Source organism: Sander vitreus, chromosome 18, assembly GCF_031162955.1.
Source record: "Sander vitreus isolate 19-12246 chromosome 18, sanVit1, whole genome shotgun sequence".
Taxonomy (NCBI): domain Eukaryota; kingdom Metazoa; phylum Chordata; class Actinopteri; order Perciformes; family Percidae; genus Sander; species Sander vitreus.
In genome coordinates this window covers 23,132,061-23,153,112 of record NC_135872.1, presented here as the reverse complement: position 1 = coordinate 23,153,112, position 21,052 = coordinate 23,132,061, and the positions used below count along the sequence as shown (strand labels likewise).

General features: G+C 44.2%; 1 protein-coding gene across 1 annotated transcript; it reads left to right on the top strand.

Annotated features, from left to right (window-relative positions):
• The first annotated feature begins 1,151 nt into the window (after positions 1–1,151).
• On the top strand, positions 1,152–16,609 carry mcm3 (minichromosome maintenance complex component 3). The gene is made up of 16 exons (XM_078274779.1): positions 1,152–1,339; positions 1,691–1,803; positions 3,164–3,372; positions 3,942–4,072; positions 5,727–5,965; positions 7,815–8,074; positions 9,393–9,524; positions 9,636–9,844; positions 9,982–10,156; positions 11,284–11,410; positions 11,519–11,669; positions 11,906–12,046; positions 12,160–12,266; positions 13,116–13,189; positions 14,307–14,406; positions 15,520–16,609. Exons 1-16 carry the CDS (start codon positions 1,265–1,267, stop codon positions 15,716–15,718), a joined length of 2,442 nt encoding a protein of 813 aa, XP_078130905.1. The 5' UTR covers positions 1,152–1,264; the 3' UTR covers positions 15,719–16,609.
• The last annotated feature ends 4,443 nt before the right edge of the window (positions 16,610–21,052 follow it).

The following is a 21,052-nucleotide window of genomic DNA, read 5'->3' as shown; positions in this document are numbered from 1 at the left end:
GGTGCAGAAAAATGGCAGCAGGTGCTCTGGACTGATGAGTCAAAATTTGAAATATTTGGCTGTAGCAGAAGGCAGGTTGTTCGCCGAAGGGCTGTAGAGCGGTACAATAATGAGCCTGTCTGCAGGCAACAGTGAAGCATGGTGGAGGTTCCTTGCAAGTTTGGGGCTGCATTTCTGCAAATAGAGTTGGAGATTTGGTCAGGATTAATGGTGTCCTCAACGCTGAGAAATACAGGCAGATACTTATCCATCATGTAATACCATCAGGGAGGCGTATGATTGGCCCCAAATTTATTCTGCAGCAGGACAACGACCCCAAACATACAGCCAAGGTCATTAAGAACTATATTCAGTGAAAGCATTCTTAGTTTACAGCATTATTTCATACATGCCTAAAACTTTTGCACAGTAATATATATATATATATATACCTGAAGAAATACAGCTCTGGCAGTCCAATATATTTATTTACAGCAAAGCCCGTCAGTTCTGCATTTGGCTTTTATTGTTTAGTTTAATTTCATATGTAAAATAAATCACACAAAGAATGTCTTGCTGCATGGTCTGTTTTTACTTGGTAAACAATTCAGATATATTAATGACACTACTGCATGCTATAAATCTATTTGGATTAAACCTACAGTCTTAAATAGGAGTTTATATTTAAGTGTAGTCATAGATACTACTAGATACTACACTGTGAACTGTATCATCATCACTAAATATATACAAAATGTCTGTGACAAATGCACAACTAACATTATCAGACAACTCTAGCTTTTACATTACATGTGAAGATGTCTCTTATTTGTTGTTAGCTTTGCTTTTTTAGTTGTATATGTTTAAAACATGTTTAACTGTTATACCTTGACAAACTGTGTTATTAACCTACATTAAATGTATTTCTATATTTCATTTAGGTTGGTTGTCACCATCTACTGGACAAATAGACAAAATGCTTGGTGAGCTTTTCCTCCTTTTTAACAGCCCGCCCCTTCCTGCTCCATTTTCGCGCGAGTTCTCCGAGGGGGCGGGGGTCATGTGGTTTCTCGGCGGATTCTATTGGACAGTTGTACGTTTACCCGCCGACAATGCAAAACGTACTCACCGATTTGACCAATCGCGTCTTACGCTGTACTTGTACCCGGCACGCAGTGGCGCGAAAACCTTTCAGTGTGTAGTTTGACGGCAGTAGAGCACACACCGTACGAAACTCGGTGCACAACATTTTAAGATTTTAAAGTAGAAAGAATAAGCGCTTATAATGGCAACCGACGTCGTAGATGACCTGGCGATGAGAGAGGCTCAGAGGGACTACCTGGACTTTCTGGACGACGACGTAAGTCTGACTTTTATCCGGTTAAACACTTTTTTTTTGTGTGATGAAATGAGAAACCATGCGGCCACAACAAAAGAACTAACGTTAACGTTACCCTTCATTTGATTAGTTAGCAAGAACTATTGCTGCTGACAGCTCACTGACATCAGTTTTGCAAGTGCTACGCATTACTACGAAGCTTGGTGCAACATTTGAGTCTGTTTCAAGTCTAGCTAACGTAGCTAATGTCAATGTGTTAGTTAGCCTTAACTAAACTAGTGCGTCATTCCTCTAAAGCCCAGTGAAATCCTTCTCAAATGGTTTTGGGCTTACAATGAAAAAAACAACAACCCTTCTCTCCGTTTCCTGCAGCAAGACCAGGGGGTTTACCAAAGCAAAGTCCGGGACATGATCAGTGAGAATAAAGCTCGACTCACCGTCAACATCAACGACCTGAGGAGACGCAACGAGGCCCGGGCTGCAAAGTAAGGAAGGGAGCTCTGTGTGTGCATTGTCATTTCCATGGCTTATAAGTTGTATAACTTGCTCAAAACGTTTGGGTAGGCACAGTGAGCTAAACCAAGAGTGTAGGTTTTCTTTCAACATTGGAGGGGGACCAAGGGCGTAACTTTGGGTTCAACATTGGGGGGGGTTGAGATGGTGTATTGTGTAAATTGTGGCTAATAGAAACTCAAAAAAACGTCAAACTTCAAAATAAAAATTGTAAAAAGGCGACATATGTCGGAAAAATAGGCAAAAACTTCGGGAAAAAAACCCAGGCGACAACATTGTCAACAATTTGAAATGCAACAAAAACGGTAGACGCGGCAAAAATGTCGGAAAAGCGACAAAAACATTGATAACGTGACAAAAAAAACTTTTTAAAAGGAACAAAAACTGAAACCCAGTTTTGATTATTGGATTGCTTGTATCCCCCCTATAAAGGTGCATATCCCCTGAACTAGGAACGTTTGGCCACATATTTAAGGACAATGTATTCAAATGGGGTGCCCAGGTAGCTCACTGGGTAGGGTGTGTACCATTAGGCTCAGCACTAACTAGGGGTGTTGAAATTGATCATTGAATCGATGCGGACATGGATGATTATGCATCGATGCGCTGACGGACCATAATCAGTTATTGCCTACTGATGTTACTTGTTTTTTGGTCTGCGGTGTTCAGACTCAGCTACATTCAGGAAGAGTCTTCTTTAACAGCAGATACAATAAAAAGGGGAGTTCATATACCTTATATCTGACTGCTTGGATTTGTTGATGAAAACCATGCATAGCAATATATAATCATACGGAGGAGGTGATGCATCGTGATATCGATTTAAATCGTTGACAGGATGTTCGGACTCAAACTGAATCGCTAGACCAGTGAAGATTCACACCCCTAGTACTAACTCCAGTGGCCATTGCTGCAAAACGATGCCTAAAAATACATTCAAACGTTGGCTAAGTGAGTTTAGCCTTCGCTTAGTTGAGGGGCGAAGGTGTGCCTGTCATTTAGAACACAAGACGAAATAAGCGATTACGGACAAAACTGAATGTGCAAAATAATAGTTTTTCGTGATTGTTGGGAGCCAATAAGCGATAAGAATTAGAAAATGGTAATTGCACAGCCATACCATCAGGGTTCAAAATGAACTTTTTCATCAGCCAGCCAAATGGCTTTTGCATGTTTACATTTTACCAAGCCACTCAAAAGTGTTACCGCTGCTGAGCGGGGTAAATCCACCAGCCACTTGCATGTATAATTTACCAGCGTTTGGCTTGGTAAATTGTGCTAACGCTGTACCCTGCCTACCATGACTCGGATGTTTTTGATTGCCTCTGGCAGACTGATGAGCAATGCGTTTGAGGAGCTGCTGGCGTTCCAGCGGGCTCTGAAGGACCTGGTGTCCTCAGTGGACGCCACCTACGCCAAGCAGTACGAGGAGTTCTTCATCGCCCTGGAGGGCAGCTTCGGCACCAAGCACGTCACCCCCCGCACTCTGACCGCCCGCCTGCTGGGCAGCATGGTGTGCGTGGAGGGCATCATCACCAAGTGTGAGTCGTTGTTTACCTTCCCCGTCTTGGGGCTCTACTTTGACTGCTTTTGCAGTTGATGTAATCTTTGTTTCAAAAATGTTTTCCTTTCCAGGTAATAAGAACATGTTTATAATTACCAGTTTTATTTTCTGGCTCAGAACGGGCCTTTTGGTCTACCCTTGGGCTACCCCAGGAACTATCATTTCCTGCGTTTTTGATACTTTTTTAGGCACCAATTTATGGTGAAAACTTATTTATGTATGACAAGGAAATTCTGGTGGCAAGTTGGAATTCAAAATCTAAAAATGTAATGGAATATAATGCAGTAAGGGAGCTTTTGTAGTGTAACCAACCACCCCTATGGTTCGGCAGGCATGTGAACGGCGGATTAATTGCAAAGTCTCACGTCATAGTGTTCATCATACAGTTCAGTTAGAGTTTTACAACGGGAGGCTCGCTGCTGCAAATGTGACATTGTGGCGTGTTTTCGTTTTGACCGGTGCTAAAAACCTCCTTTGGGGGGTGGCGCCAAACTCTCTCTCTATGCAGGAAAACCCCCTGATTACCCGCTTCCCATTCTTCTTCAGGTTCTCTCGTGCGTCCTAAAGTAGTGCGCAGCGTCCACTACTGCCCGGCCACCAAGAAAACCATGGAAAGGAAGTACACTGACATGACCTCGCTGGATGCCTTCCCCTCCAGTGCCATCTACCCCACCAAGGTAACTACGCTTAGAGCAGTTAGAACCAACATTTCAGGTTCTTAAATAGCTCAATAACGTAGACTAACAGTGATGTTCCTTCTCAAGAGATGCTTTACAGCTCACAAACAATGTGTGTGCTTACCCATTTATCTTGAGCAGTCTTTGGTTCATGTTAGGGTTGTTGGTCACTTACTGTTTAACGGACGATAAGTATTTTGACCGTTTTTAATAATCTGTTAAACTGTTAAAGGTGCCCTGCCACACAAAACCGTTTTTACTTGCATTTTTTGAAATATGTTAGGTCCATATGTTTGTGTTATGTCGTGAATGTGAAAATGAACTGCTACCTACTGTCAGCTCTAGCCACTGAAAAGAAATAAGTGGAGAAATCAGGCCAATTACAAAAGCTGGTCAGTCTGACGTGGTGTTGCCTGAGCTCATTACTATTCATGAGCTCGCCCAGTTGCGCTGGGTGAAGGATGCTGATAGCCAGGCTCTCATTGGCTAGCTGTTAGCCAGTCAGAGTCAAGCAGCTTAGCTCGTTGAGTATTAATGAGAACTGGCAGAAATCGAGCCGAGTCGTCCTGCAGGCTTTCTATACCACGCTAGAATGGCTTGAATAAAGGTAACCAAGGCATGGTAGAACTTCAGACATTACCACAAAGTAATGAAATACGTGTGGCAGGGCACCTTTTAAAAAGTAAAAGCCATTTGCTGCATGGTAAAAGAAAAATAGGCTATACAGTCTATTTCTTAACTTGCTAGTTCTAACTTTGCACTGCCAAGTTGTGTTTTAAAGGGTAAGTATGGTGTCTTTCAACCTGGCCCCTATGTTCCCATGTGTTTGTGTCTACGTGGCTGATGGGAACAACACTTAAGCAAGAAACTGCAATGTGATGTTAACGGGCAATTGCGCACCTTCAATTTACTCCCACAGAAAAGTGCTCGTATAGCCACTGATGGGCTCATTATTATTTTAAGTGTCTGACAACATTATGGAAAGGATCCCTACAGATGTAGACCTTTTTTTGTAAAAGAGTAAAATCCTTTTTAACACGAAAGCTTGACCCCGAAATCGCCATCGCAGAACCCACCAGACTCCATTTAATCCGGGGGTCGGCTATCGGCTAGGAAAACAAAATCTAAATTAGCAGCCCTTGTTCGTTTTTTTTCTTTTCCCTAGAGCTGGGTGATATGGAGAAAATCAGATATCTCAATATTTCTGACCAAATACCTCTATCAATATTGCGGCGATATTGTAGGTTGACTATTGGTGCTTTCAGAAAATATTAACCCAACGACAGTTTTGATGAATAATCATCAGTAATGTGGATACAATGACTAAGTTGGTAAAGGCAAACAATACAAGGGCTAGAACAGTCTGGGAAGTTTAGAGAATTACATCACTTTAAAGGCTACATTACTACTGTAATGGGGATGTTGCTTGTGTCTAGCAACAGTGTCTATCTGTTTTGTGGCTATGGATAAAAGGACCGCATGCTGAAGGAAGGACAGTCATTTTCTGCAGCAAATACTTGGGGGTCTTTCAATTGAATAAAGATCTCCTCATTGCACCATCCGGTCTCCCTGAGGATTCTTTGATTTGACAAATCGGCCTAAGAAAAGCCCCAACATGTCCCTTTACGCCTTCTGTTTGTGCCTCTCTCTCCAGGACGAGGAGAACAACCCTCTGGAGACGGAGTTTGGTCTCTCCGTCTACAAGGACCACCAGACCATCACGGTGCAGGAGATGCCGGAGAAGGCGCCCGCCGGCCAGCTGCCCCGCTCGGTGGACATCATCCTGGACAACGACCTGGTGGACGTGGTCAAACCGGGGGACCGGGTGCAGGTCATCGGCACGTACCGCTGCCTGCCCGGCAAGAAGGGAGGCTTCACCTCTGGCACATTCAGGTCCGTCGGGATAAACTCTCAAACTCTTGTTTTTCTCCAAGAATGTACCCCCTTTTGAAATAAGTACCTTCTGGCCAGCAAATAAGCACAATACAGTGCCGCACCATCAGTGTCTGATTTACTAAACAACAAAGTTGTAACTGGAAAACATTTGAATTATTTTATCAGTTTATTCGTCAGGGACAAAACATATAGGCATTGTTCCATCTAGAGTGCGACCTATGCGATGTATGTGGGACTTCTAGCTGCAGGCTAATTTGCGGTCCTTGTCCCTGGTTAGGCTTTTAGAAATGACACTATAAAATAGACATACAAACTGAACAATTGAAGCAGACAAACAGGCAGTCACAGATGATTTAAAAACTAACAGTAAAGCAAACATGGCTTAGCAGCCACATGCGGTACATGCATAAAGACGCACGATGGAGCAGACTGAGGCAGCAACCTAGATGCTTAAAAGCTGATGATTTAAAGCAAATAGTCCTATAAGTACATATAAAAAAAGTAAAACAAACAGACAGGCAGACTTGTGTAACTAAGGATAAGAAGTAAAGACATTAACTAAAATAACAACTAGGGATGTCCCAAACAGCTTTATTGGCCCCCAATCCCATTTTTAAAAGTGAATATCTGCCAATACCGAGTCCCTAAACGATACTTTCGTTTGCCTAGATAATAGAGCAGCACACTGTTTTCTTGTTACAAAAATAACTAAACAAAGTAACTAAAAGATGTCTTCAGCTTAATACGTTTAACGTAGTAAAGCTAGCATTTTGTTTTGTAAAACTCTTATTAAATCAACGTCTCCTTTTAGACTGGTGTAGAATTGACGGGGATCACTGCAGATCCCCGATCAGTTAAAAAAATGCCCATTATGTCTTCAACCCGATACTTGCCGATCAGGACATCCCGAACTTAAATACTACATTTGAAATGTTTAGAATAGAAGAATATTCAGGGAATGTATTCATTATTATAGTGTAATTATTATAGTGTAACTTTTTGATATTAACGTCTGTTACATTCAAACTGTTGCCAAATGAGTTGCTACAAAGCTAATTATAAGCATTTCTCACTAGGGTTATGTTTGTATGTAGAAGATTGTGGCGTCCGGTGACTTTCCCCGTGCAGAAACTCAAGTGAAGATAACTACCTCTTCTGAAGAGTCCATGTTTATTTAATCCTCCGTGTCCTCCTTGGCTACTAGCAACTGCGTGAAGGGGGCGTGGGGGTGGTGCGCGATCACGGAAGGCTTGTATCATGTGGATGTGACAGTGTTGTCATTACTTCAAATTCCTTTATGGGGGCGACAAAAACTACTCGCTATATCTTTAACATTTAAGTTATTCTCCCGTACCCCCTGCAGTACTCAAAGGTACCTCCATTTGGAAAACACCGGGGTACGTGAGCTGCATCTCATGGCCCTTATTTGATAGCTCCTCAACTCCTCGGTCGAACCTGGAAGTTGTTCTGTCCCACCTCGGTGAAGGCCGTCTCAAAGCTCTTATTTCTGCCCAGAGGACCGAGGAGGGAGCATCGAGGAGCTATATGCGAGGATACACGAGAGCAGCCTTCCCGGAAGCCGTGCAGCTGAAGGAGTTGCTATCTGAACTTCAGAGGAAAGGACATCTCATCCCTCTAAAACACATTTGCTTGTTTCCTCGCTCCTCCGATGATTTCCTCGCGTCCCTCCCGTGCCTCCTCGGTGGGAGGGACTAAGACGCGAGGAAGGGAGGCAAGTGGAGGAGGCAATTTAAGCGTCATGAGAAGCACCAATAGTGTACTCGAGCGGCTGACTTCACCCTCGTCCTTTTTCTTAATAAATGTCCACCCTTCTTCTTCTTTGCAGGACCATCATGATAGCCTGCCACATCAAGCAGATGAGCAAGGAAGTGTCCCCCAACTTCTCAGCGGACGATATAGCCAAAATCAGAAACTTCAGCCAGACACGCCAGGATGTGTTTGATCAGCTGTCCCGCTCCCTGGCTCCCAGCATCCACGGCCACGAGTACATAAAGAAGGCCATCCTGTGCATGTTGCTGGGCGGCGCCGAGAAGGTGCTGGACAACGGCTCGCGCATCAGAGGAGACATCAACATCCTGCTCATCGGTACGTACGCAGCCTTTTTATCCTGCCTGACTTTTTTTTTTCTTTCATTCCAGTACTAATGAGCTGTCTGCCGTAATATCTAAGATTTGTTTGGGTTGCGTGCAGTGAGATTTTCAAATGCATGCTTGGTGCCGCCCCTCGAGTTGGGCCATTTTCATTACTCGTTGCCAGGCCTTTAATCTTTGGGATTTGGGTCTGGATTTCCAGGCTAGGTTAAGGCTGCAACTGATTCTTTGTTTTAAATTGACGATTATTTTCTCGATTCATCGATTAGTTGTTTGGTCTGTCCACGACACAAAGATACTACTGTCTACTGTCAGAGGAGTGAAGAAACTAGAAAATATTCACATTTAAGAAGCTGGAATCGGAGATTTTTAAAGGGCAACTACCGTTTTTTCAACCTGGACCCTATTTTCCTATGTTTTTGTTTAAGTGACTGATGGGAACAACAATCTGACATTGGTCCAGCGAAACAAGCTACAATGTAAGTTAATAGGACAATTGTCCAGCTTGTATTTACCGTCACAAAAGTGCTCATTTTGCCGCTGACAGGCTCAGATTAATATTCTAAGTGTCTGACAACATTATGGAAAGGATTTCTAAGCCGATCAACCTTTCTGTAAAGGGTAAGATTCTTTTTTTAAAACATAAAAACATCCACGAAATTGCGTTCGCTAAACCCACCAGACTCCATGTAAATAAACAGTAATTTTAGCATCGTAAAATACACTTCATTCAAAGTCGACAGAAACAAAGTAAATCTATGAAAAGTCATTTTGGGTCGTCTTTCCACAAGATCACAACTCTAGTTTCGGTGGAAATAAACACATAGTTTACAGAATAACGTGAAAATATGTTGGCTGTATACACGTTAAAAGTATTTAAATGGAGTCTGGTGGGTTTAGTGCTAACGACTTCAGAGCTGTTTCTGGTTGAACAGAAAGGTCTCAAAGAGCTTTTAAAGGTCTATCTCTGAAGGGATCCTTTCCATAATGTTGTCAGACACTTAGAATATTAATCTGAGCCTGTCAGTGGCAAAACGAGCACTTTTGTGACGGTAAATACAAGCTGGACAATTGTCCTATTAACATACTGGACCAATGTCAAAGATTGTTGTTCCCATCAGTCACTTAGACACAAAAACATAGGAAAACAGGGTCCAGGTTAAAAAATGGTAGTTATTTAATTTTTTTTCCATAACAAATGACCCAAAACATTTAAGCAATGATTTAAAATGGTTGGCAAATGATTTAAGTCAATTAATTCATTAATCTATCAGGCTCTAATAGTGGTTAATGTCAGCTAATTTGTTTCCCAGGTGATCCATCGGTGGCAAAGTCCCAGCTGCTGCGCTACGTACTCCACACAGCGCCCCGGGCCATCGCCACCACCGGCCGCGGCTCCTCCGGCGTGGGTCTGACCGCCGCCGTCACCACCGACCAGGAGACGGGTACGACATACCAACACATCCGCCGTGCACAGAAACACCCACCCACGCACGCACAAACATTTCTGCCATTTACTGCAGCTCACTCGGCAAATTTTTTTTTCTCCCCCGAAGGCGAGCGGCGTCTGGAGGCGGGGGCCATGGTGCTGGCCGACCGCGGCGTGGTGTGCATCGACGAGTTCGACAAAATGTCCGACATGGACCGCACGGCCATCCACGAGGTGATGGAGCAGGGCCGCGTCACCATCGCCAAGGCTGGCATCCACGCCCGCCTCAACGCCCGCTGCTCTGTGCTGGCAGCTGCCAACCCCGTCTACGGCAGGGTGAGGACCTGATCCAGAACAATCGATGGGTCATTTTTTTATTTTATTTTTTATTTTTTTTTCTCCTTATGTCTAAATGCCCCCTTAGTGTTAACCCTACTCTCTCTCGCTCTCTCTTTCTCTCTCTCTCTCTGCAGTACGACCAGTATAAAACCCCCATGGAGAACATCGGCCTCCAGGACTCCCTGCTGTCCCGTTTCGACCTCCTGTTCATCGTGCTGGATCAGATGGACGCCGAGCACGACCGCGAGATCGCCGATCACGTGCTGCGGATGCACCGCTACCGCGACCCCCGCGAGCAGGAGGGATCAGGTACCGGCTCACTGGGTTCTGTGTGATAAGTCAGTATTTGTTTTTTAGCGCTGCAAATGTCCATCGATTAGTTGTCCACCACAAAATTAAACCGCCAACTACTTTGATAATCGATCAATCTGTTTTTTTTATATGAAAAGTAGTCAGTCTTCTGATTGTGGCTTAGGGCTGCACGATATGAGGAAAATATTATTTTGAGTGACATTGCGATGTGATTCATGATATTGGAGGGAATGATCATTTTTGTATCATTCTCATTTTCACTGAAAAATACCAAAAAAAAGTGATTTGAAGTGTGTTTTTGCGAGTCTCTGCATCACCACAATACTTTATTTTAGAACGGTTTGACACATATTTTGCCTCGACAAATATTGCGCCCCCCCCCCGCGATTTGGATATTGCACTAGTTCATATTGAGATTTCGATAAAATTGCTATTAATTGTAATTGCAGCATCTTAAATGTGAATAGTTTCTAGTTTCCTCACTCCTCTGTGACAGCAAACTGAATATCTTTCATATGGATTCTTCGCTCGATCACATTTGTATTGGGATTCTGAAAGTATTGAGTATTTTTTTCCTCCTTTAGCAAAAACAAAAGTTGAATAATACACTTCCAGAGACAATATATCATGAGACATTAATAAAATCTAAGTCAGTCTGGCATTTATTTCATTTGTAAAGAAGTACATAACATGGATTTTTCTTCCTCCGGTCAGAAAACGGATATGATGTAGTCAGCTATACCGTTTAAACAGAAAATATTTAGGTGAATCATTGGTTAAAAAAACCTAAATATCGGTTCTAGGGAAAATAATCTATTTTAAAAATTGTCCCGGAAAACATCACGATGCATACAATTTTCAAAACAAGACATTTGTTCCACGTTTCCCCATTTTCTGACATCTCATAGACCACACAACTAATCAATGAATTGAGAAAAACAATCGACAGATTAATGGACAGTGAAAATAATTGTTGATAATAATAATACATTTTATTGAATGAGTGCTTTACATGGTACCCAGAGGCACATTTAGCACATTAAAACCAGACGAAGCCCCGTAGTATTAGTCACCGCCCTAATTTGTCTAAACTAAACTTGTATATTTCCTCGGTTTGTTTCTAGCCATGGCTATGGGCGGCACCGTAGACGTCCTGGCTACAGAAGACCCAGACGTGATAGCCGAGGAGCACGAGGAGCTGCACATCTACGAGAAACACAACAACATGCTACACGGAAGTCGGAGGAAGAAGTACGCGCGCAGCGTCTGCTTCGGCACGGACTAAAAACACACATCTGGGCGACCGGTTTAAGGGAAGAACTGACGGGTGCAACTTTTTTTTTTTTTTGTTTGTTTCAGGGATAAGATTGTGAGTAAGGAGTTCATGAGGAAGTACATCCACATCGCCAAGGCTGTGACCCCCGTGCTGACCGAGGAGGCAGCCAGTCACATCGCAGAAGAGTACTCGCGGCTCAGGAGCCAGGAGCAGATGGGTGCTGACATCGCCCGGGTGAGCAGGAGCGCGCGCACACATACATACGCACGCACGCGCAAAATCATGGGTGTATGGGCGCCGCCTGTGACTCCTAAATTACAAGACGGCAGCGCCCGTATCTGTGAGATTTTTGGCTTCACTTTTGTACAGTGGGAGGAAGTGGAGATGCGTTGTCAGTCTTGAGATACGGTCTACAGTTAGGACCATACCAGCGTGCTCTGAACCTGTCGTCTTCTCCCCCCCCCCCCCAGACCTCTCCGGTGACGGCCCGTACGCTGGAGACGCTGATCCGCCTGTCCACCGCGCACGCCAAGGCCCGCATGAGCAAAGCCGTGGAGCTGGAAGACTCGGAGGTGGCCGTGGAGCTCGTCCAGTTCGCCTACTTTAAAAAGGTCTGGGCTGCTGAAGAATGGAAGGATGTTTTTGGGGTAAAGCAACCCCCACATATCTCTGCAGTAACGATGTGGATGAAGCTCATACGTGGCTTGTCTGGTTTCCTCTGCAGGTTCTGGAGAAAGAGAAGAAACGGTCGCGACAGCAGCACGACTCTGCTTCAGAGGAGGAAGAGGAGGAGTCGGCCACTCAGCGTTCCCAGAAAACCACCAAGAAGAGGTAAGCGCCTGGTGGCACACACGTACACACTTCTGATACAGTGGTGGAATGTAACAAAGTACATTCACTCAATTACTGTACTTAAGTACAAATTTGAGGTACTTTTCTTTTCTTGCCACTCTCTACATCTACTCCGCTACATTTCAGAGAGAAATATTTAGCTTTTTACTCCACTACATTAATCTGACAGCTTTAGTTACTTTACTATTTAAGATTTTTTTTTAACACAAAACTACAGAACAGGATGTGAAAATCCTCTTCCGTGAAAAAATGTATTGAGTTGTGAGATTAAAGTCAGACTTATGAAGAAGGAAAAAAGAGGCAGAGTTCTGGGCTTCTCAGAAAAAAATGTAGACTTAAACATGTCCGAATTGGGACTTTTTTTTCTCTCAGAATTGTGACTTTAAACTCAGAACTCAAATACATTTTTTTCCTATTTGGCCGTAATCCTCTTCCGTACAAAACGGATGTAGATTATGAAATACGATGTTTTATTATAAATTAAACTATCCAGCAATATATAGACCTACAAGTCCAGCTGAAATGATTAGCCGACTGAACACAGAACAGTTTGGATCGTTTCCAGTTTCTTAAATGTGAGGGACTCTTCTGCATCGAGTACTTTTACTTAATACTTTCAGTACATTTTCTGACCATACTTGCAAACTTTTGCTTAAGTAACACTTTCAATGCAGGACTTTTACTTGCAAAAGTGTTTTTACAGTGTGGTATTAGCACTTTTACGCAAGTCAAGGATCTGCATACTTCTTCCACCGCTGCTGCTATAGTCATTTAAAAAGGAAAGGTCTTGCTGTCATGACGACCGGCACTAACCTGTGTGTCCTGCAGGGGGCGGCGGGGCTCTCAGGGCAGCGATCCCTACAGCCCGTATGACTTCAGCGAGGAGCGGAACGTCCCCGAGAGTAAGCATCACTTTTAAATTCCCTTCCCACACTGCTGCAGTCTGCTTTCACTTTCTCAACTCTTTGACACACAAGTCAACAAACATTCTCACTTTAGGACATCTGCTTTTTCTGCCACTTGTTTGTCCCTTTTTTTTGTATGTTGTATGTGACGTTGTAGCATAAACATGACTGAGACTGACAAAATCCGTTTGCACTACCAACACACATTCAAAATGAGGTTACTAAGACTCGGTATGTCCAATCAGCATGGCTTCTGTCCCTGGAGCACTGACATTCTGCTCTATCCATTCGTACACATACTTAAAAACAAAACTAAACTTTGTTTATAGAATGTTCATTAAAACTCTTAGAACGGAGTAAAAGTCGTATGCAAATATATGGCCCAACGTATTCTGAAAACCTTATTCCGGGGGAAAGAAACAAAGTACAGTATTCCCAATTTATGTTACTTTCTACTTCTACTCCGAGGGAAATATTGTGCTTTTTACTCCACCACATGACTCTGACAGCTTTACCTACTAGTTACGTTTGCATATAAAGATTTTGAATACAAAGCATACCAGTTTATAGAACATAAAACATTGTGACCGATACAGCTGCCTAACGGTATAATAAGTTCTTAACTTGAGCTGGACCTCAGTGTCTGTACATCAGTGATGATAGTCTATAATAATATTTAATGCTTTATGTGAAATTAGCTGATACGTTTGTACCCTTGGGTAATATTTTGATTGCAGGCGTGTGTGTGTGTGTGTGTTTGTGTTCTGCTAAAACACAACAAATTGCTTTTAATTTAAAACAAAGGAAATCACTTCTAACATTTTATGGAACAAATTGAACATTGAATTGAACATAAAAGGCACTACTAAAAGAAGTGACATTAGTGTTCTCTACTCTTATTTTCTTTCAGCTAAACACAAATAATCTCAGTGTCTTTAGCGATATGTTGCAGTCTTTCACCGTGTGTATATTGCGCCAGTTGATATTGCGATGACAATTAAAAAAACAAACAAACAAAAAAAAAAAAAACAATGTGTTGTGCAGCCCTAGTTTTGATTGCACGCAGGTTTTGTTTCTGTCCCCGAGTTCTCACGTTGGTCTCTCTGCTCTGTAGTTCAGGCCGGCACCCCGAAACCTGCCAAGCCCCTGCGGGATGAGGAGGAGCCCATGGACGCCACTTCACAGGCCAAAGACTCGGAGCTCTCTGCAGAGAGGTGGGCCATGGATTCAAACTGCTTGAAATAGTCACAAGTGAAAGTGCTCGACATATTAAGAGATTTTGCCGTGATCACTGCTACTACCTGCTACAGTAGCGCCGGCAGCCGTAATCCTGGTACGCACTGTGCGTACATTTGTTTTCTGTGAGACTTGCATCACACCGAACGATAATAATGCCTAAATGCGCAGAGAGGAGCATCAGCTGACAGCAGTTCTGCTCTCCGCTCTGTTCACAGTACTACTTTTCTCATTAATTATACTGTACGTTATTTCACCAACAGCACGTCCACTGTTTTTATGACTCGATCCGTAGATGAAGTGGTTGCTATGGACGCGGAGTACCGCTAAGCCCACGGGCGGAGCTAGCATGGTGTTGGTTTCTGGGTGTTAACGTGAGCGTGAATAGTGCAGTTGGCATATGTTTACATGGTACACGTGCACATCAGATTATTCATATCTCCGTACAGGCTCGCCGACAGCGGTCTGCTCTGAGCGCGCTCTCTCTCTCTCGCTCTCGCTCTCGCTCTCTCTCTCGCTCTCGCTCTCGCTCTCTCTCTCTCTCTCACTGCTTTAGTTTATTTTCATGATCTGGTCATCATGATATGAAAGTACCCTAAGAGCACACTCTCATACACATTAAATATTATAAGAACAACTGATTTCTGGTGGAGTAAACGGCTTCAGCGGGTTTGTGTGCGTACTATAAACAGTACTGCTGAACATTAGAACAGAGGGATTCATGGGGCTGGACGGGAGCTATAAAAAGGATCAAGGCGTATGCTTCTCTATTCTACTAGTTGCCATAAAGCTACATCCACACGACTGAGTTTTGGTTAAGAAACCAGTATCTTTTGCTACGTTTACGCCACACGTTCACACTACTCTGGCGTTTTCGAGCCCAAAAACGGAGACATTTGAAAACACTGCTGACCCCGTTTTTAGGTTTGGAAACTCCTAAACCTGAAAAACGTAGTAGTGTGGAAGTAGCCTAAAGTTTGACCAGATACCTCCAGTGGAATGTGATGTCAAATCTGTTAACATCCCTGACAGAGGTTGCTGTGAAACGTAATGAGATCTCTGCGTTGTTTTTTTTTTTCCACATCCGCCAGGCTGAAGGAGTTCAAGTCGTCGCTGTTCGCCGTGTTCCAGTCCGCTCACGCTCAGTCGGTCAAGATGAAGACGCTGATGGACGACATCAACAAGGAGCGCGAGAAGCGCTTCGCCGAGCCCGAGGTCCGCGCCGCGCTGGCTCGCATGCAGGACGACAACCAGGTCATGGTGGCCGATGACATCATCTTCCTCATCTGAGGGAGGGAGGGGGGACGATGACGCTGGCTGAAATGGATTACATGGACCGTTGAAAGAAAGTGATAAATATTAGGGATGCACCGAATCCACTGGTTAAGATACTGCCGAATCCTACTCCCATCCTCAGTCCATACACAGTAAACACATTAATGAAGTAAACATCCACAGCAGTGTCTGGTTAACACCAGTTCTTAGCTGTGACTGTCCTTCCTTTGCCGTACCTGAAGTTGCTGCATTTTGGCTGCTGTCTGTAGATTCCTTCATGCACAACTCGTATTCTTTCAGATGTTTCATACGCAAATGTTTTAACAGCGGCGATGTTGTGTGGTGTTTAGGGTCCTCGCCACCACCAGACTAATCGGCATTGCAAATTGAACACGTAGCTGGACTTGAATCGCCTTCTTTCGACTGACGTAACACTTTCTGCTCAGGAGTTCCATTTTGACTTTCTCACAGCCTACTGCATTGTAACGGTCCACCTACGTAAACACCTTCCCGTAATCAACGGCGGCGTCATTACGTCGACCAGCGTAGCGCAAGCGTAGGATTCGGTGGAAAGAAATTCTAAGGTTCGGCAGAAACCGAACACCGTCAAAAAGCCCAGTGTTCGGCCGAATCCTGGCTTCGGTGCACCCCTGATAAATATTCACATTTCCTCCTGTTTGTATTCATACACCCTCTGTTTGATCTCTAATGTTGCCACCTGAGCTCCACACATGAAGCACCAATAATGATCTAAATTGTTCCTGCTCGTTGATTTGGATCCACTGTGGTGCAGATTGATGAAACCTACGGCGCATTGCTCCACTGTAAGGACATGATTATGTTAAGTTTACCAACACTTCTGATGTCTGGATTTGTATATAGTTGAAGAGAAGTTTTTGAAATTGTAGCTGTGTATTAAAAAATAAACTAATGGGACACTTGGGCTCTTCAATGAATTGACCGTGCTATCCACATACTATACATCCGGGGTAAATTACTGCATGCCTAATGCCAGTGGTGGAATGTAACAAGTACATTTACTCAAGTACTGTACTCGAGTACAAATTTAAGGTACATGTACTTGAGTCTTTTCTTTTCATGCCACTTTCTACTTCTACTCCGCAACATTTCCGAGAGAGAAATATTGTACTTTTTACTCCGCTACATTCATCAGACAGCTTTAGTTACTTTACAAATTAAGATTTCCACACACGTATCATTTATAAAATGCAGTGATTTATTATAAATACAATACACATGTATACACATTTTTCTTTTCCATCTATCTACTTCTTTTCCTTCTATCTACATCAATCCGAATAATAACCCATCCAAATGATTAGACCATTAACCCTTGTGTTGTCTTCGGGTCAAATTTGACCCGTTTTCAAAATCGATCAGAAATATTGGTTTCTCTTTAACTACCCCAAAATAACATGGATGATTCCATACAATGGGCTTTGCAAGTACAACAAAAGATCGGATCTCTAATTGAATTTTGGGTGTTTTATTCAATGTTTCGAAACAGTATCCTCACTGAACGTTGACATATACAAGTCTGTGATTATCCTTCCTTTATAAATTATATTAGTCTAAATAATTCATTTCAGCTTTTTCTAAAAATCAAGAATTAGGTCATTTCCTATAAATGAGGTTTATTGACCATGAATTCCAAAAATAAGTGTAAAACTAGTGGAAATAAGTTTGTTAGTGGTGTTTATACATGCTAGTGAAAAGAAGCGTTAAATGTCAAAAAAAGTGCCAAAAGTGTCAGAAAAAAAAAGAGACAAAAACATCAGAAAAAGTGATTTTCAGATTTTCACGTTCATGGTCGTATGGAAGACAACACAAGGGTTCAAAAATGTGAGGATTTTTCTGCATTGACTACTTTTACTTTTAATACTTCGAATACATTTTCCTGTTGATACTTACATACTTTTACTTAAGTAACATTTTCAATGCTGGACTTTTACTTAGAGTATTTTTTACAGTATGGAATTAGTACTTTTAAGTAAACAATCTAAATAATGATCCCACCACTGCCTAATGGTGGTACATTTGGGCTTGTTTGGCAGGCGACTGACCCTGGCTGTATTTTCTTTTGTGTGAGAGTTAATTTTGGTGGGAAAGTGGTCCGTGATGCTGGGGAACTTTGGTATTTCCCAGAAGAGCTGAGTGTGTTTACAAGAAGCATTTTATTTGCAACCTAGATATTGCTTTGTGTGGGATTCAGGTACCACTAAGTTCGTACCGATCCTCACTGTTCAGCTCCCACTGTCCCTCTCGCACTTCTTTACTCTGAATTAATACTTCATCAGATTTACAGCGAGTCGGATTATCTTTCAGGTGCAGCGGTAACGCAGCATTGCACCCACACATCTTTGGCTTCATAACCTAACTGCTGCTCTGATCAGTCAGAAGATAAGGCCCAGAATGGCTCATGTAAAGCAAGCAACCGCTGCCACCATCATCCAGGCCACAAGCTCTCGACACCCACGGGTGACTCATATCACATATGGTATCAAAGGCTGCAGCCTGCACCTTCCTTGCATCTACCACGTCAGCTAAGGCCAAGTTTACTTTTAGTTTTTCTTTCAAACCTGTGTTTTCAGGAGGATACTAACTGTTAGCTGCTAGCTATTAGCTAGCATTTAGGTCATTTTGTCTCGTCTTTGTCTTAAAGCAAGAGTTCAACATTTTTGGAAACATACATTCTATACAATTTTGAAGAAAGATAGCACGTTCATATTTTTCTAGCATATGTAAGGATACGGAAGGCTGCTGGTTAGCTTAGCTTAGCACAAGGCCTGAAACAGGAATATAGCCTGGCTCTGGCCTCTGAAACGCCAGAGCAGTGTAAATGGAAGGTGTTAATGTCACACGGTTGTGTGAGGTCCTTTGTTACCAGCAAAACAAGGCATTTCCACTGTTAAAAAAAACTTAAGTTCCACAGGATGGTTTCTTCAATATTTTATTTAAAATCAAACCCGTTACTTCTGCACAGCAATAAGAAAATGACAAAAAAACCTTTAAAACACAACTCTCCTCCGGCAGGTCACATCAGGGATTCTTTCTTCGTCCTCCTTTTTCCTTTCCCCCTGCACCTGTTTCGCGTCCACTTTTAACAAGAACATCATTAGATTGTGTGTGTGTGTGTGTGTGTGTGTGTGTGTGTGTGTGTGTGTGTGGTTAGGTTATGGTTAGGGTAAGGGTTAAGGTTAGGCATTTAGTTGTGATGGTTAAGGTTAGGGTAAGGGGCTAGGGAATGCATTATGTCAATGACGGGTTCATGCATCCCTGTGGAGGCTGGGGGCATTGAACCCGAGTGGACAATGTTCAAAGTTTCCATTGCTGAAGCTGCGGTGAGGAGCTGTGGTCTTAGGGTCTTAGGTGCCTCAAGGGGCGGTAACCCACGAACACCGTGGTGGACACCGGTGGTCAGGGAAGCCGTCCGACTGAAGAAGGAGTCTTTCCGGGATATGTTATCCCAGGCGACTCCGGAGGCAGTTGCAAGGTACCCGAAGGGCCCGAAGGGCTGCAGCCTCTGCCGTGAAAGAGGCAAAGCAGCGTGTATGGGAGAAGTTCGGAGAAGACATGGAGAAGGACTTTCGGTCGGCACCAAGGTGCTTCTGGAAAACCGTTCGCCACCTCAGGAGGGGAAACGGAGAACCATCCAAGCTGTGTACAGTAAGGATGGGGACGCTGTTGACCTCAACTGAGGAGGTAATAGGGCGGTGGAAGGAGCACTTTGAGGAACTCCTAAATCCGACTAATACGCCCTCTATGGTAGAGGCAGAGCTGGAGGATGAGGGGGATTGGCATCAATTTCCCTGGTGGAGGTTGCTGAGGTAGTTAAACAACTCCACAGTGGCAAAGCCCCAGGAATTGATGAGATCCGTCCAGAAATGCTTAAAGCTCTGGGTGTGGAGGGGTTGTCTTGGTTGACACGCCTCTTCAACATTGACGTGGAAGTCTGGGGACGGTGCCTAAGGAGTGGCAGACCGGGGTGGTGGTTCCCCTTTTTAAAAAGGGGGACCAGAGGGTGTGTGCCAATTACAGGGGTATCACACTTCTCAGCCTCCCGGTAAAGTCTACTCGAAGGTGCTGGAAAGGAGGGTTCGGTCGATAGTCGAATCTCAGGTTGAAGAGGAACAATGCGGATTCCGTCCTGGTCGTGGAACAACGGACCAGATCTTTACTCTTGCAAGGATCCTGGAGGGAGCCTGGGAGTATGCCCAACCAGTCTACATGTGTTTTGTGGATCTGGAGAAGGCGTATGACCGGGTGCCCCGGGAGATACTGTGGGAGGTGCTGCGGGAGTACGGGGTGAGGGGGTCCCTTCTCAGGGCCATCCAATCTCTGTACGACCAAAGCGAGAGCTGTGTCCGGGTTCTCGGCAGTAAGTCGGACTCGTTTCAGGTGAGAGTTGGCCTCCGCCAGGGCTGCGCTTTGTCACCAATCCTGTTTGTAGTATTTATGGACAGGATATCGAGGCGTAGTCGGGGGTGGAGAGGGGTTGCAGTTCGGTGGGCTGGGGATCTCATCGCTGCTTTTTGCAGATGATGTGGTCCTGATGGCATCATCGGCCTGTGACCTTCAGCACTCACTGGATCGGTTCGCAGCCGAGTGTGAAGCGGCTGGGATGAGGATCAGCACCTCTAAATCGGGAGGCCATGGTTCTCAGCAGGAAACCGATGGAGTGCCTTCTCCAGGTAGGGAATGAGTCCTTACCCCAAGTGAAGGAGTTCAAGTACCTTGGGGGTCTTGTTCGCGAGTGAGGGGACAATGGAGCGGGAGATTGGTCGGAGAATCGGCACAGCAGGTGCGGTATTACATTCAATTTATCGCACCGTTGTGACGAAAAGAGAGCTGAGCCAGAAGGCAAAGCTCTCGATCTACCGGTCAGTTTTTGTTCCTACCCTCACCTATGGTCATGAAGGCTGGGTCATGACCGAAAGAACAAGATCCAGGGTACAAGCGGCGAAATGGGTTTCCTCAGGAGGGTAGCTGGCGTCTCCCTTAGAGATAGGGTGAGAAGCTCAGTTATCCGTGAGGAGCTCGGGGTAGAGCCGCTGCTCCTTTGCGTCGAAAGGAGCCAGTTGAGGTGGTTCGGGCATCTGGTAAGGATGCCCCCTGGGCGCCTCCCTAGGGAGGTGTTCCAGGCACGTCCAGCTGGGAGGAGGCCTCGGGGAGACCCAGGACTAGGTGGAGGGATTATATCTCTAACCTGGCCTGGGAACGCCTCGGGATCCCCCAGTCGGAGCTGGTTAATGTGGCCCGGGAAAGGGAAGTTTGGGGTCCCCTGCTGGAGCTGCTACCCCGCGACCCGACCCCGGATAAGCGGATGAA

What these genes read in the sequence shown, in the direction of transcription:
- mcm3 (XM_078274779.1), top strand. Translation starts at nt 1,265, where the DNA reads ATGGCAACCGACGTCGTAGATGACCTGGCGATGAGAGAGGCTCAGAGG. An exon ending in TTCACCTCTGGCACATTCAG is followed by an intron (nt 5,966 to 7,814) that starts GTCCGTCGGGAT and finishes TCTTCTTTGCAG; the next exon opens with GACCATCATGATAGCCTGCC. An exon ending in CCGCGAGCAGGAGGGATCAG is followed by an intron (nt 10,157 to 11,283) that starts GTACCGGCTCAC and finishes GTTTGTTTCTAG; the next exon opens with CCATGGCTATGGGCGGCACC.